Source organism: Perca fluviatilis, chromosome 8 (genome assembly GCF_010015445.1).
Source record: "Perca fluviatilis chromosome 8, GENO_Pfluv_1.0, whole genome shotgun sequence".
Taxonomy (NCBI): domain Eukaryota; kingdom Metazoa; phylum Chordata; class Actinopteri; order Perciformes; family Percidae; genus Perca; species Perca fluviatilis.
In genome coordinates, this window is record NC_053119.1 from 39,496,994 (window position 1) to 39,510,546 (window position 13,553).

General features: G+C 41.7%; 1 protein-coding gene across 1 annotated transcript; it reads left to right on the top strand.

The window, feature by feature from the left end:
• The first annotated feature begins 1,246 nt into the window (after positions 1 to 1,246).
• On the top strand, positions 1,247 to 9,590 carry LOC120564047 (CD209 antigen-like protein A). Its single transcript, XM_039808685.1, has 6 exons — positions 1,247 to 1,416; positions 2,719 to 2,805; positions 5,240 to 5,314; positions 8,239 to 8,372; positions 8,900 to 9,000; positions 9,098 to 9,590. Exons 1-6 carry the CDS (start codon positions 1,335 to 1,337, stop codon positions 9,237 to 9,239), a joined length of 621 nt encoding a protein of 206 aa, XP_039664619.1. The 5' UTR covers positions 1,247 to 1,334; the 3' UTR covers positions 9,240 to 9,590.
• The last annotated feature ends 3,963 nt before the right edge of the window (positions 9,591 to 13,553 follow it).

Genomic DNA, 13,553 nt, shown 5'->3' on the forward strand with positions numbered 1-13,553 from the left:
AAGTGAAATTACTTTTAAATGGTTATTTTAAATTATGGTTATCAGTTATGAAAATGTTGCCACAACTGTTTCTGTCTGGTCTTGTGAACTAGTGCTTTTCCTTCCCTCATCTGTCTCCTGCCGGGGTCATTAATCATAACTAAGACAAGTAGAAATAGGAAGAGGAAGTTTTCAAAACTAATGTTCAGAGTTAGGCATAGGGCTAACACAGTGTGGAAGGAAGGGAAATCATAATGAATTTATGGTTAATTTCAGTTGTTAGCCAATTTCACTGATTGTATTTTTTTGTGTGGAGTTAACACAGTGATCTGTAAAATGTTAATCCAAGGTTCATTTATATAGCCTACTGTACTCAGCATTTACGTTTACGTTTATTTCACACGTCATCAATGTATCATTTAACACAATCTCATAAAGTACAAATTATCATATATAAGCCGCGTGAAATGGGGAACCCCAAATAAGCGAGGGACTCAACTTTCATCTCTTTTTTGTTTTATTCTTTGTCTTCAGATTGGAGGAATTTTATGCCATATTTTTAAATTGGATGTAAAAAAAACAACTGTATATTATGGTCTTTAGTTAGATTTAGTCGTTGTAAGGTACAATGTTGGTAACCAGGTTGTCCAGTACCAGTTTCCTGCGTAGTGTGTGTGACTGATGCTTTATTAGGTGATGATCATATGTGGAAGTGTCATGTATGTGTTTCTAATAGACACAGTTTCACCTAACACGATGTATCTCATTACTCAGTTTGTTTTCTCTGTCTACAAATCCTTACACTCTGGCTCATGTCTGCTTTTATCGAATTTTTAAATATATATACTGTATATGTTTTAATTATTTTATTATGGACCACTTATTATTACCACTGCTTTATTAAAAAAAATATGAAAATGAACTAAAACAGCCACAGTAAAGCATCCTAACTTATAGATGCAGGCACATTCTCCCATCACAATGTATCACTGATTGTACAGGACAGAGTACAAACAGTAATAAAGAGGATTGTGGTCATTTCTATTCAATATCCGTTTTACACTTTTCTCATAGGTGCATGAAGTAGAATAAAAAATATATATAGTATGTACAAAGGTTAACGGGAGATGAAGTAATGGCATGATAAAAGGGATTATTGTTTTTGCGAAACAGGTTTCAGTGTGAGTCAACTAGTTTCTTCCTCTATCCGACCTCTTACTTAATCTGTTAACTGCGTAGTAATGGGTTTTTAAGCTCACTCTCACACGAAGACAGTGACCAAAAGAGGAAACACAGTTCACTGCTCAGACCATGCTGAACCTGACTTCTCACCAAATATCAAGCAGACGCAGAGGATGCAGCAAATGGAGGTATCTGATTATGTTAATGAGCCACCGAAACCAAAGCAGAAAGGCAGTGGGGATGCTAATCAACCAGGTAATAACACTTTATCAGATGATGGTTTATGTGTAGCCTACTGTTAAACAACACAGTTCTACTTAATCTACTCTATCAAGTGTTTTAAGCTGCACTAGTGGCATGGCCCAACAATCCTGTCCTTCAATACTGAAAAAGTGTTTACTGTTAAATATTCCATCAAAACCACGATCTTAACCAAAGTGTTTTCATTGCATCATTTACATGAACACACACGAGGCTCAGGACGTGAACTCTAGGGCTAATTTACAGTTATTTTCATTGTTGATTAATCTGTAAATTATGTCATTGATGAATCAATTCTTTGTTTGGTCTCTACAATGTCCGAAAATGGTGAAAAGGTGGATCAGTGTTTTCCAAAGTCCAAGATGACGTCCTCAAATGTCTTGTTTTGTCCACAACTCAAAGATATTCAGTTTACTGTCGCAGAGGAGAGAAGAAACTAGAAAATATTCACATTCACATTTTGTTTCGTCATTAAAAAAATACTTTTATTGTTCAATATGTTTATTAAGTGTTTTCCAAGTAGTATAATACAAAGGGACAAAGATTAGGAGTAAAACAATATGCCAATATGAGAAGAAAAGAGGAAGAAAAAAAAACGTGGCCGCATTACTCAAGACAATGAACTGTACTGTTGCATCATTGGTACTCTCAATTAAAACAGAATTTATCAAAGAAGAGGTGAGTGGCCTACTGTGAATCTCACAAGTGTTCAGTGTCTCCGTCAAATTGAGCAAGATGGTCTAAGAATGGCTGCCAAATCTTGTAGAATATTTTAAGATTGTCCGTCATGCCATATCGGATTTTCTCCATATGTAATACGGAGGTAAGTTCTGTTAGCCACATCTTGAAGAGTGGCGCTGCTTACTCTAACTGATTAATCAAATTCCAAATAGTTGGTGATTGATTTAATAGTTGACAACTTAGTGATTCACCATTGCAGCTAGTGAGCTCTAGTGTTAAAGTCCTGTGATATACATAAATTGTTACATAACAGCAATCATGTTTCTTGCCCCATTGGATGTAATTGCAGCGATGTCAACAATTCATTTGGGAGTAACTGACAGAGAAGACGGCCAAAGCTTGAAAAAAAAAAGACCCAAGTTGTAATTATACCTCCATTCAGCCAGCCATTAGCATGCTAATGTAGGTTGGTTAGTTTGGTTAATGAACTTGATAATCTTACTGAAAGTTGAATTAATGTGTCATTATTTTAATGTGTCAACAGCACATGGCAGCCTTACATTGCTGCCAGAGTGGTTATACATGTTTGTTGGTGAGTCTATGTTGGTTTTGCAGAGAGAAGACTCTGCCAGATGGTTATCTTCAGCTTTGGGCTGCTGTGCGTCATACAAGCCATTCTCAATGTTTCTCTACGCCTGACATGTGAGTATGGTTTCTTCGTATTGTGTAAGTTAAAATGTGGTAAAACAGTTGTATCAACAGCACCACCATATTGCATGTTCAAACGCTCAGTGATGTAACTTCACATGCTGCTGTCAAAACCTCTATGCAATTGTTTTGCTGTCAAACTAAACCTGAACAACATTTGGGTTTTAAATTCATTTAAATGTAAACGGGAACATTAATGGAATATTCACTTCCATTAGCCATGTAAACAGCTTAGTCGGAATATTGTCCTTTTCTGAATAAGGGCAAAAACCGAAATATTATGGGCATGTAAATATGGTCATTGACACCATCTCTGCTCTTTGTGTGTTAGAGAATACAAGAAGTTTGTCTTCACAAAGTTAAACTAAACAAACTACCATTAATCTGATTCTGTTGAAAATAATAATAACCTCTCCTCTCATGATGACAGTTTCAGAGAGAGACGAGTTTAAGAGAACCAACTTTTTAAAGGGGTGATAGAATGCAAAACCGATTTTACCTTGTCATAGTTGAAAAACGACAATTTGGAGGGTAACTAGGACATACATGCAAATTTTGTCCAACTGTGTCTCGCAGTTCAGCAGGAGCTCAGCAGGCTAAATGTGAGCTAGATGGATCTCCGTCACGACTGGAAGCCCGCTGCGCTCCATACCCGCGCAAAGTCACCGTTTCTGGGTTACTGGACTACCAAATGCCAAGGCCCTGACGGAGCTCCAGGGCCTGCAGCTAGCCGCGATCTTTACCCATAGGATTGAAGGGACACTAGCAGCTAACACAACCCCTCCTATTCACAAAAATGCATTAAATTGAAATCGGACACAAGCGTTAGCTTTAGTAAGACCTTAGGGGTAGCTGTAATATAAGTGGCGTGACGAAATTCAAACTGTAAATATATTATATTTATGCCGAAAGTGTAGCTAGCTAGCTAGCAGCGATCTTTAGCTACCCATAGGATTGAATGGACACTAGCAGCTAACAAAACCCCTCCTATTCATAAAAATGCATTAAATTTCTAATTGGACACAAGTGTTAGCTTTAGTAAGACCTTAGGGGTAGCTGTAATATAAGTGGCGTGACGAAATTCAAACTGTAAATATACTATAGTTATGCCGGATGTTATGGCTGTGACTATGACCCAGAACACAGAGTATCACAACACGGGTCGGACATGGAGGAAAACGTTTAGAACGTCTTTTAATGATCGTCACAGAAATAAACAAAGCAGCCAGGGACAGTTAGCTGCGCCGGTGGGGGAGACAGGACTGCAGCGGGCGTGGGCAGAGTGTGGCGTGTCCAAAAAACTCTCACAGGAATCCAAGCAGGGAGATGGAAGGTCTGAGGAGCGAATGGCTGACAAAAAGAAACATACAGGTAAGTGGAGCACGAGGAAACAGACGAGGCAAAAAAACACAACTTATGAGCACGGACAATGGCGATTACTACTGGGAGCCAAGTTACCACTTTGGTAGCTGTAACGATCTGGCGCCGAAGACAGGTTCCAACCATGTCTAAATACTGCAGCCGTGATCAGAGGAATCAGCAACAGCTGAGCAGAAGGAGATCGCAGAATCGCCGGCAGCCGTGCAGGTAGGTTGATCGCCCGGCCACGCCCCTTGATCTTCTTCCAGCCGCTCCAGCAAAACAGACAGACACAGGGAAAAGGGGAGAGAGAGAACAAACACACCCAGGACGGGAGAACACAGCTGCCCCCATAACACCGGCAGCTGGCCAGCTCCGTGGTGCCCTGAGCCCTGGTTGTCCAGTAACCCAGAAACGGTGACTTTCTCCTGGGTATGGAGCGCAGCGGGGCTGCCGCTGTTTCGTCAGCCCCTGTGTGGACCTCCTGAAGTCCGACACGTCTTAACAAATTTGCAATTAGCCATCAATTTTCGTAAAACGATATACCATATTTGAGCTTTATAAAGTAGATTTCTCACATAAAAAAGTCTCAGAAATGAATTTAGTAATTAAACATTGCAGTGTCTGAAATATGAGACCTGCTGTCTCGTCTCCAATGTATGTGTATGTCAACCAATCAGTGTGTAGCTCATCTAAATATTCATGAGCATACCATATTTGGAAGAAAAGCTCTCGTTCCAAATAGGGCCAAAACACAGGGATGCAAAGGGCCCATAAAATAGCAACCGGCCAATTTTCAGCCCAGTCAATGTTACATACCCTATTAGGAGACCTTAATGAACAGTGTGAAATACCCTATATAATCATTCTATCACCCCTTTAAGTACATTGATGAACTACTCCAATAATCAAGGTTTAGATGAAATTCATCTTTTAGATCACTTAATTAATTAATTATAATCCACCCTTGTAGTTTCTTTACTATGCAGTCATTCAATGGCACAGCAGTTTCTGTTACTGTGTTATCTAAAGAGAACTTGTGCTACGCTAACATTCATAGAGAATTCAGTTTCAGATGTTGAGGCTGGTTTCAAAAACCTGACTGAGGAGAGAGATGACCTGAAGAGGAAGCTGAATAACTTAGGTAAGTTTGATGAATAATTCAATAATCAGAGTTTGGATCCAGAAGGGTGCAAGTCTTATATTGGGCAAATCATTTTTACATGGAAAGCTCCTGGTAAATATTATGATTGTCTTATAGTTTTGAAAAGCTAATGCTAAAGCTAAACTGGATTGCTGGTAAAAATGTATAAGAAGAAGTTGAAGTTGTAAGAAATCTGGAAAAGATATAATCCCTCCACCTAGTCCTGGGTCTTCCCCGAGGCCTCCTCCCAGCTGGACGTGCCTGGAACACCTCCCTAGGGAGGTGCCCAGGGGGCATCCTTACCAGATGCCCAAATCACCTCAACTGGCTCCTTTCGACGCGAAGGAGCAGCGGCTCTACTCCGAGCTCCTCACGGATGACTGAGCTTCTCACCCTATATCTAAAGGAGACGCCAGCCACCCCCCTGAGGAAACCCATTTCAGCCGCTTGTACCCTGGATCTCATTCTTTCGGTCATGACCCAGCCTCCATGACCATAGGTGAGGGTAGGAACGAAAATTGACCGGTAGAGCGAGAGCTTTGCCTTCTGGCTCAGCTCTCTTTTCGTCACAACGGTGCGATAAATTGAATGTAATACCGCACCTGCTGCGCCGATTCTCCGACCAATCTCCGCTCCATTGTCCCCTCACTTGCGAATAAGACCCCAAGGTATTTGAACTCCTTCACTTGGGGTAAGGACTCATTCCCTACCTGAAGTAGGCACTCCATCGGTTTCCTGCTGAGAACCATGGCCTCGGATTTAGAGGTGCTGATCCTCATCCCAGCCGCTTCACACTCGACTGTGAACCGATCCAGTGAGTGCTGAAGGTGACAGGCCAATGATGCCATTAGGACCACATCATCTGCAAAGAGCAGCAATCAGATCCCCAGCCCACCGAACTGCAACCCCTCCCCAACCCGAAAACGCCTTGATATCCTGTCCATAAATATTACAAACAGGATTGGTGACAAAGCACAGCCCTGGCAGAGGCCAACCCTCACTTGAAACGAGTCCGACTTACTGCCAAGAATCCGGACACAGCTCTCACTTTGGTCGTACAGAGATTGGATGGCCCTGAGAAGAGACCCCCTCACCCCATACTCCCGCAGTACCTCCCACAGTATCTCCCAGGGGACCCAGTCATACGCCTTCTCCAATTTACCCGCACTACCCGTTTGGGCTTACCAGGTCTGTCAAGAGTCTTCCCCCACCCCCTCACCCAACTCATCACCAGGTGGTGATCGGTTGACAGCTCTGCCCCTCCCTTCACCCGAGTGTCCAAAACATAAGGCCTCAGATCAGATGAAACAATTATAAAATCGATCATTGACCTTTGGCCTAGGGTGCTCTGGTACCAAGTACACTTATGAGCATCCCTATGTTCGAACATGGTGTTCGTTATAGACAATTCATGACTTGCACAGAAGTCCAACAACAAACAACCACTCTGGTTTAGCTCAGGGAGGCCATTCCTCCCAATCACGCCTCTCCAGGTGTCTCCATCATTGCCCACGTGCGCGTTGAAGTCCCCCAGCAGAACTATGGAGTCCCCCACTGGAGCCCCATGCAGGACTCCACTCAAGGTCTCCAAGAAGGCCGAATACTCCGAACTCTTGTTTGGTGCATATGCGCAAACAACAGTCAGAGTTTCCCCCCCCCACAACCCGCAGGCGTAGGGAGGCGACCCTCTCGTCCACCGGGGTAAACTCCAACGTAGCGGCGCTCAGCCGGGGGCTTGTGAGTATCCCCACACCCGCCCAGCGCCTTACACCCTGGGCTACTCCGGAGAAGAAAAGAGTCCAACCCCTATCCAGGAGTATGGTTCCAGAACCGAGACTGTGCGTAGAGGTAAGCCCCACTAGATCTAACCGGTAGCGCTCCACCTCCCGCACCAGTTCCGGCTCCTTCCCCCACAGAGAGGTGACATTCCACGTCCCCAGAGCCAGCGTCTGCTGCCCAGGTCTGGTCCGTCGAGGCCCCTGACCTTCACCGCCACCTGTGTAGCAGCGCACCCGACCCCAGCGGTTCCTCCCACAGGTGGTGGGCCCATGGGATGGAGAGGGAGTTGCCACGTTGCTTCTTCGGGCTGTGCCCGACCGGGCTCCGTGGCAAACCCGGCCACCAGGCGCTCACTGACGAGCCCACCATCTGGGCCTGGCTCCAGACGGGGGCCCTGGGCTTCCTCCGGGTAGGGTAACTTCACCTCTTCCTCGTTGACTCATAGGGTTTTTGAACCATTCTTTGTCTGGCCCCTCACCTGAGACCACTTTGCCTTGGGAGACCCTACCAGGAGCACACAGCTCCAGACAACACAGCCCTCAGGTTCATAGGGACACACAAACCTCTCCACCATGATAAGGTGATGGTTCCCGAAGAGGGAATTAATATATCTTTAAAAGTTGAACAATAGCCATATAGTATGACAGTTCCTGTTTCGAGTGAATGAGGCACAAAATCATCATCATGCACTTGTCTGTTCCAAATAACGATAACTCAACAGCACATTACAGAGTGTGCTTCTCAGTATCATCATGCAGTAAATGTCAAGAGATGTAGTCCGTCACAAACAATGTGCTGCATTTCAAATATGTAAACAATTTCCCTTCCTTTTTCATTCTTCCATTACTAAGTTATAGCATAAGTCCAAAAGTAAGAAGACTATGAGCTACAGAATGAATGGTGCAATAGATTTTAAGAATTTATATATTGGCTTTGTGAATGTAAACCGTTTTACTCACATATAATTCATAAAACTGGCCGCATGAAACATTTATAACTACTGTCACATTTACATTTGTTGACTTTACAATAATTTTTATTTTTCCCCAAAATAATCAATTGCCCTTTTGTTGTCCCAATGAAAGTCCAATGAAAAAGATTTGCTAATATTGTTGGTCATTTGGGTTCTTTCTGTTTTCACTAAGCTCAAGGAGGATGGGAGTATTTCAGAGGTAGTTTCTACTACAGTTCTTCTATGGAGAAAACCTGGCAAGAGAGTAGAGATGACTGTCTTCAAAAGGGTGCAGACCTGATGATTATCAACAGCAAAGAAGAACAGGTACGTGTGTGTGGGTGTGTGTGTGTGTGTGTGTGTGTGTGTGTGTGTGTGTGTGTGTGTGTGTGTGTGTGTGTGTGTGTGTGTGTGTGTGTGTGTGTGTGTGTGTGTGTGTGTGTGTGTGTGTGTGTGTGTGTGTGTGTGTGTGTGTGTGTGTGTGTGTGTGTGTGTGTGTGTGTGTGTGTGACGTACAGACAGACAAACATAGTTTAGAATAAAGAGTAAAAATGTTAAATGAATGCAAAGATCAATGAGGTAGAGGATCAGTTTTACAGGTGTGAATGCTGGAAAGCTTGTTATATTGTTTAAAGTTTTTTGGGGTATTTTTCAGCCTTTATTGACAGGACAACTGAAGAAATGAAAGGGGAGAGAGAGGGGGAATGACATGCAGCAAAGGGCCGCAGGTCGGAGCCGAACCCTGGCCCGATGCGTCGAGGAGTAAACCTTTATATATGGGCGCACACTCTACCAAGTGAGCTATCCGGGTGCAAATATATTGTTTAAAGTTTGTTACTCTTTTTTTAAACAAGGATTTCACAAGAAAATATCAGAAGAGACTGTGGATTGGCCTGACTGACTCAGAGACAGAGGGGATGTGGAAATGGGTGGATGGGACTCCACTGACCAAAAGGTTCACACATTTTTACCATTTGGTCCATTCAAACTAAATCACTATCTTGTGCTTCTTGGGTTGTGTTCTCTGATAAAAGCTCTTTTTTTTGTTTCAGCTACTGGAATTCAGAGGAGCCTAACGGTGGGGAAAGGGAGAACTGTGGGCAAATATTTCATTATGATTTAGAAAACAGCTGGAATGATGAAAACTGTTCCAGCTCAGTGTACTGGATCTGTGTAATGAAAGTCCGTAGATAACTCTGCAACCAATCCGACCAGACAGAAAACTTAATAGAATAAATAAATTGCTGTTTTTCTATAGTTCAGTGCAGATTTACATTTTCACAAAAGCAACCTGAATATGCTCATGTGGACACATCATTTCCAAGTGAAAATCATTTCCAGCTCAGTGTGAGATAATCTGAAGCCTGGTTATTTGCGCTGCAGTAAAGTGACCTGTTAACATCTAGAAACAAATGTCCAACGAGGGTCACTGCTTTGGCTGAAAAAGAAGAAGAAAAAAACTGCAATATGTAATACATGCTTTGATTCATTGCTTGCTGAATGAATGCATAAATGTTTATGTGTGCGTCTGACCACATCACAGGGGGGTCTAGTCCTGTCTTTTCTTTGACATTATGTTGTGAAGGCAGCCTCTTTAACACATCTCAAGGTACGGTTAAAAGGATGCTTGTGGAGGAATGAAGGGGTGTCATCAATTTAGGAGTGGGCTTGTGAGATGACTAGGGTGGGGGAGTTTGAAAAGATGTCATATATACTGTTTGCGAGATTGGATGTCTATATTAGAAAATGGTGAAAGTACCTGAACTTTCTGGAGGGCTCCTAACTACTATTTTGTTATTATTTTGTTGTAGGTCTTGAATATTGTAGTTACTGGATGTCTTTTCTTGAGTTTTGTCTGGGTGGGTGGTAATGAGGAGGGGGTGGGGGGTATGTTCATGTTGCAAATTGTATTTTTTGTGTTTTGTTAAAAATTAATAAGAAATTGTTAATCACAAAAAAATAGCATGGATGCAAGTAGAGTACTATGTGAATTTAATTTAATATAATTTGGTGGAATGTTAGAGGCTTAGGAAGATAGTGAAATCAAAGCCAGTAATGGCCAGACAAAATTTGCTTTTATTCAAAAAAGGCATTTACTCCCAACTGAATTTATTCCTTTAAAAAAGAGAAGTAGCAGCTTCCTCATTTTCCTCTCAGTCAAGAGGGGTTGATTACTGCACACATCTGTTCAACTTCAGATACATAAAACCATACAAGATCATCTGAGGTTCATAAAATAAAGAACATTTAGTAAGTAGATATGACCCCAATGATAATGATAGAAATGTAGATGATAATGTGTTTCCAACTCTCAGCATTACATGGTTTAATTTTTATGGCGGGGGATGTTAACTGGAATCCTAATCCAAAACTGGACACATTTCCGGACGTGGATGCTTGTCACACACGCTGTAAAATGTCAGAAAACAGTTCATTTGTAAGTTGAACCTTCAAGTTATGAATATTCATGTCGTTATGCTACTTATTTATACTCGGACATTGACTATTTCCACATGTTGTATCATAAACCGTTGACACAACTTGAGTAACGTGCAGTGGAAAGTTGTGAGAACTCTGGCAAGTGCTTGCTATTTACACAGCTGTGGGTTGGGAAGTTATATTAAAAAGAACTTGAATTTAAAGGAGGAAAAGCAAACCTGAGTTAGGGCAGAGTAAACAGAAAGAAAAGACCAAATAGATCAGGGAATATTCTAGAAAAATTAAAACAACAAAGTGAAAAGATCCATTTGAAATATACAGTATCTACTGCCTAACTGGTGAGAGGAGAATAAATGAGTCCTTGTCATGTATTTCCTGTGCTTATCTGATTATATATACCTGAAAGCTTCAGCCACTGACAGGATGAAAGAGGGATTGCAGCCTTAGCTTTTTTATGTAGAACAAGGTGGTACCAAATAGGACATTTAACACACATTTATCAACTATATGTTCTATTAAAGGTGCAGTAAGCGATGCTGCGCTTATTATTGTGGAGCATACATTAAACTCCTTTGTGTGCATCCATTTCACGATGGACGATGGGGCCCTCCCTGATCCATCTTATGATTGCGAACAAATTCAGCCCTGTGCACCCCTTTCTGTTTGTTTTCCATTTAAAAGGCCGTTTTGTTTTTTAGCGCACACAGAAAATAGAGAGCTAAATGACTGTGAGGAGATATTCACTCAATTCGACAAAAAAGTGTACTCAATAACATCACTTATTGTACCTTTAAAATATTATTTATTTGGATAGCAGCTGTTGCTCAGGTGGTAGAGCAATCGCTTCCTAATTGGAGGGTCCTTGCAGTCTACATGTTGTGTCCTGATGAAGATTCTCAGCCTGTCTCGTTGGTTAATTATAGAAATGTGAATTGTTAACAAAATAATATCTAAAACTATAAGGTAAATCATTTTTTTTATATTTCGTTTTAAACCCAAATATACAGGTTTCAGGAATGTTAATAGCATAGCTATTGTTATAAGATTTGGCCTCAAACTGGTAAAGTTGATCAACTATTACATCGTCAAACTGTTACCCAAGCCCCAACTTGCATTCTTGATGTTGAAGTTGTATTGTTACATTTTCTGTATAATACACAGAGGGCCTTGTACCGTCTGGATGGGGATGTTGATCTCTTGTTCTGGATCGTTCTGTATAACACAACTGAAACCACTGGGTGGAAATGGGTGGATGGATCTGCGCTGACCAAACCGTAAGGATTTTAGAATAACTCTGTATTTTTCTGCTAGACAGGTTGATTCAAGACTTAAGTATCAAAGTAATAAATGCTGTCTATGGCTATAGAGCTAGTGACAGGTCAAACATTGACAGATCTGAAACAGACCAACAGACCTAACAGTGAATGTGTGTTGTGTTTCACTTTATTTCCTTGTTTTGCTACACACTTGGGAAGAGGAAAATGGGGATTTAGGTCTTAAAGTAATGCTCATTTTCAGATTCATAATTGTATTTAGAGGTTATGTCAGAATAGGTTTACATGGTTTAATTTTCAAAAAACACCATATAGTTGCTGTACTGCACATGAGCTCTCTGTTTTAGCTACACTTCTGTTCCAACTTTGTTGGGAGTCGCACATGCTCAGTAGCTAGGTAAGGACTACTAGCCAGTCAGAAGCAGAATATGAGGGCGTGCCCTGACAGTACCTAGGTAAGGACTACTAGCCAGTCAGAAGCAGAGTATGAGGGCGTGCCACACTAGCAGCTAGGCGAGCATTATAACGTGTGTTACAAAGTGACCACGTTTGTCTCTGAAGTAAAGGCTGGACTACAATAGAGCTGTTTGGAGCAGTTGGTGAACAGTGTTTTCTGTTGGAGATGGTAAGTCCCTTTGGGGGGGACTTTGGGCTTTTTCACTTTGTAAACCTATAACGTGCACAAAAAAGATATATAACACAATAAAGGAAAGGGAAAAAGCCAAAAAGCATAATATGAGCACTTTAAGGTGACACAGACACATGGACACTAGATCAGTCCAGACATGTCAGGACAAATATATGTCTATATTTGTTATCATTCCTTTAAACAACCTGATTTATTGACAGATAAATAGGCTCCTGATGCGTCATACTGTCACTCCTTGAATATTCAAACTGCATCTCTCTGACCAACCTCGCTACACTGTCATTTAGATTTTGGCAGTCTGGCCAGCCGGATGGTGGTGGTCCAAACAACGTGGAGGACTGTGTGGAGATGTATCACAAGAACCCAGTGCTGGCCAGCTGGAATGACGCCCCCTGTGGAGCCAAGCGCCGCTGGCTGTGTGAGAAAGATCCGGCTGGAAAGATCCTCGCCTAGGCTGATAGTCACAAAAATACATTATAACAATGAAAAACTGAAATATGGGTAAACAAAATAAGCAAATCTCAGTGAGAATTAAAGTAATATTTACAATTACAAAAGACTAATTTGTGCAAGTTGGTGATGCTTTAGATATTATATGATACACTTTGTGACATACTTTGTGTTGCTTGGAGGTATTTTGTGTTGCCTTTGTGCTAAATCGAATGTATTATTATTTGGTAGATTATTGTTTTTTTACTAGCTTTTAGTGGGAAGCTCCATTTGTTGTTAATATATACAGTTAATGAATAGAGAAAGCATATCCTGTTTTCTTGTTATTGTAGTGTAAACCAGAAAACAAATACAAAAATATAGGCGCAAACGAGATTCGCGGGTTCAAACCCTTTCTCAGCCAACAGAAGGCTGTAGTTCTAGTAGATTCTGTAGTTTGTAGTCTTAACAACTAACTCAAAGTGCTTTTACATACTACAGGTACCATTCACACACTGGTGGCTGAGGCTGCCATATAAGGTGCCACCTGCTTATCAGATAAACATTCACACACAATCACACACCGATGGCGCAGCATGGGAGAAATTCGGGGGTCCCAAGGACACTTCAACATGGGACCGAAGGGCTGATCAAACTAGCAACCTTCCGATTGTTAGGCTACTGCTGTACCACCTGAGCCACAGCTGCAGCCCAAGG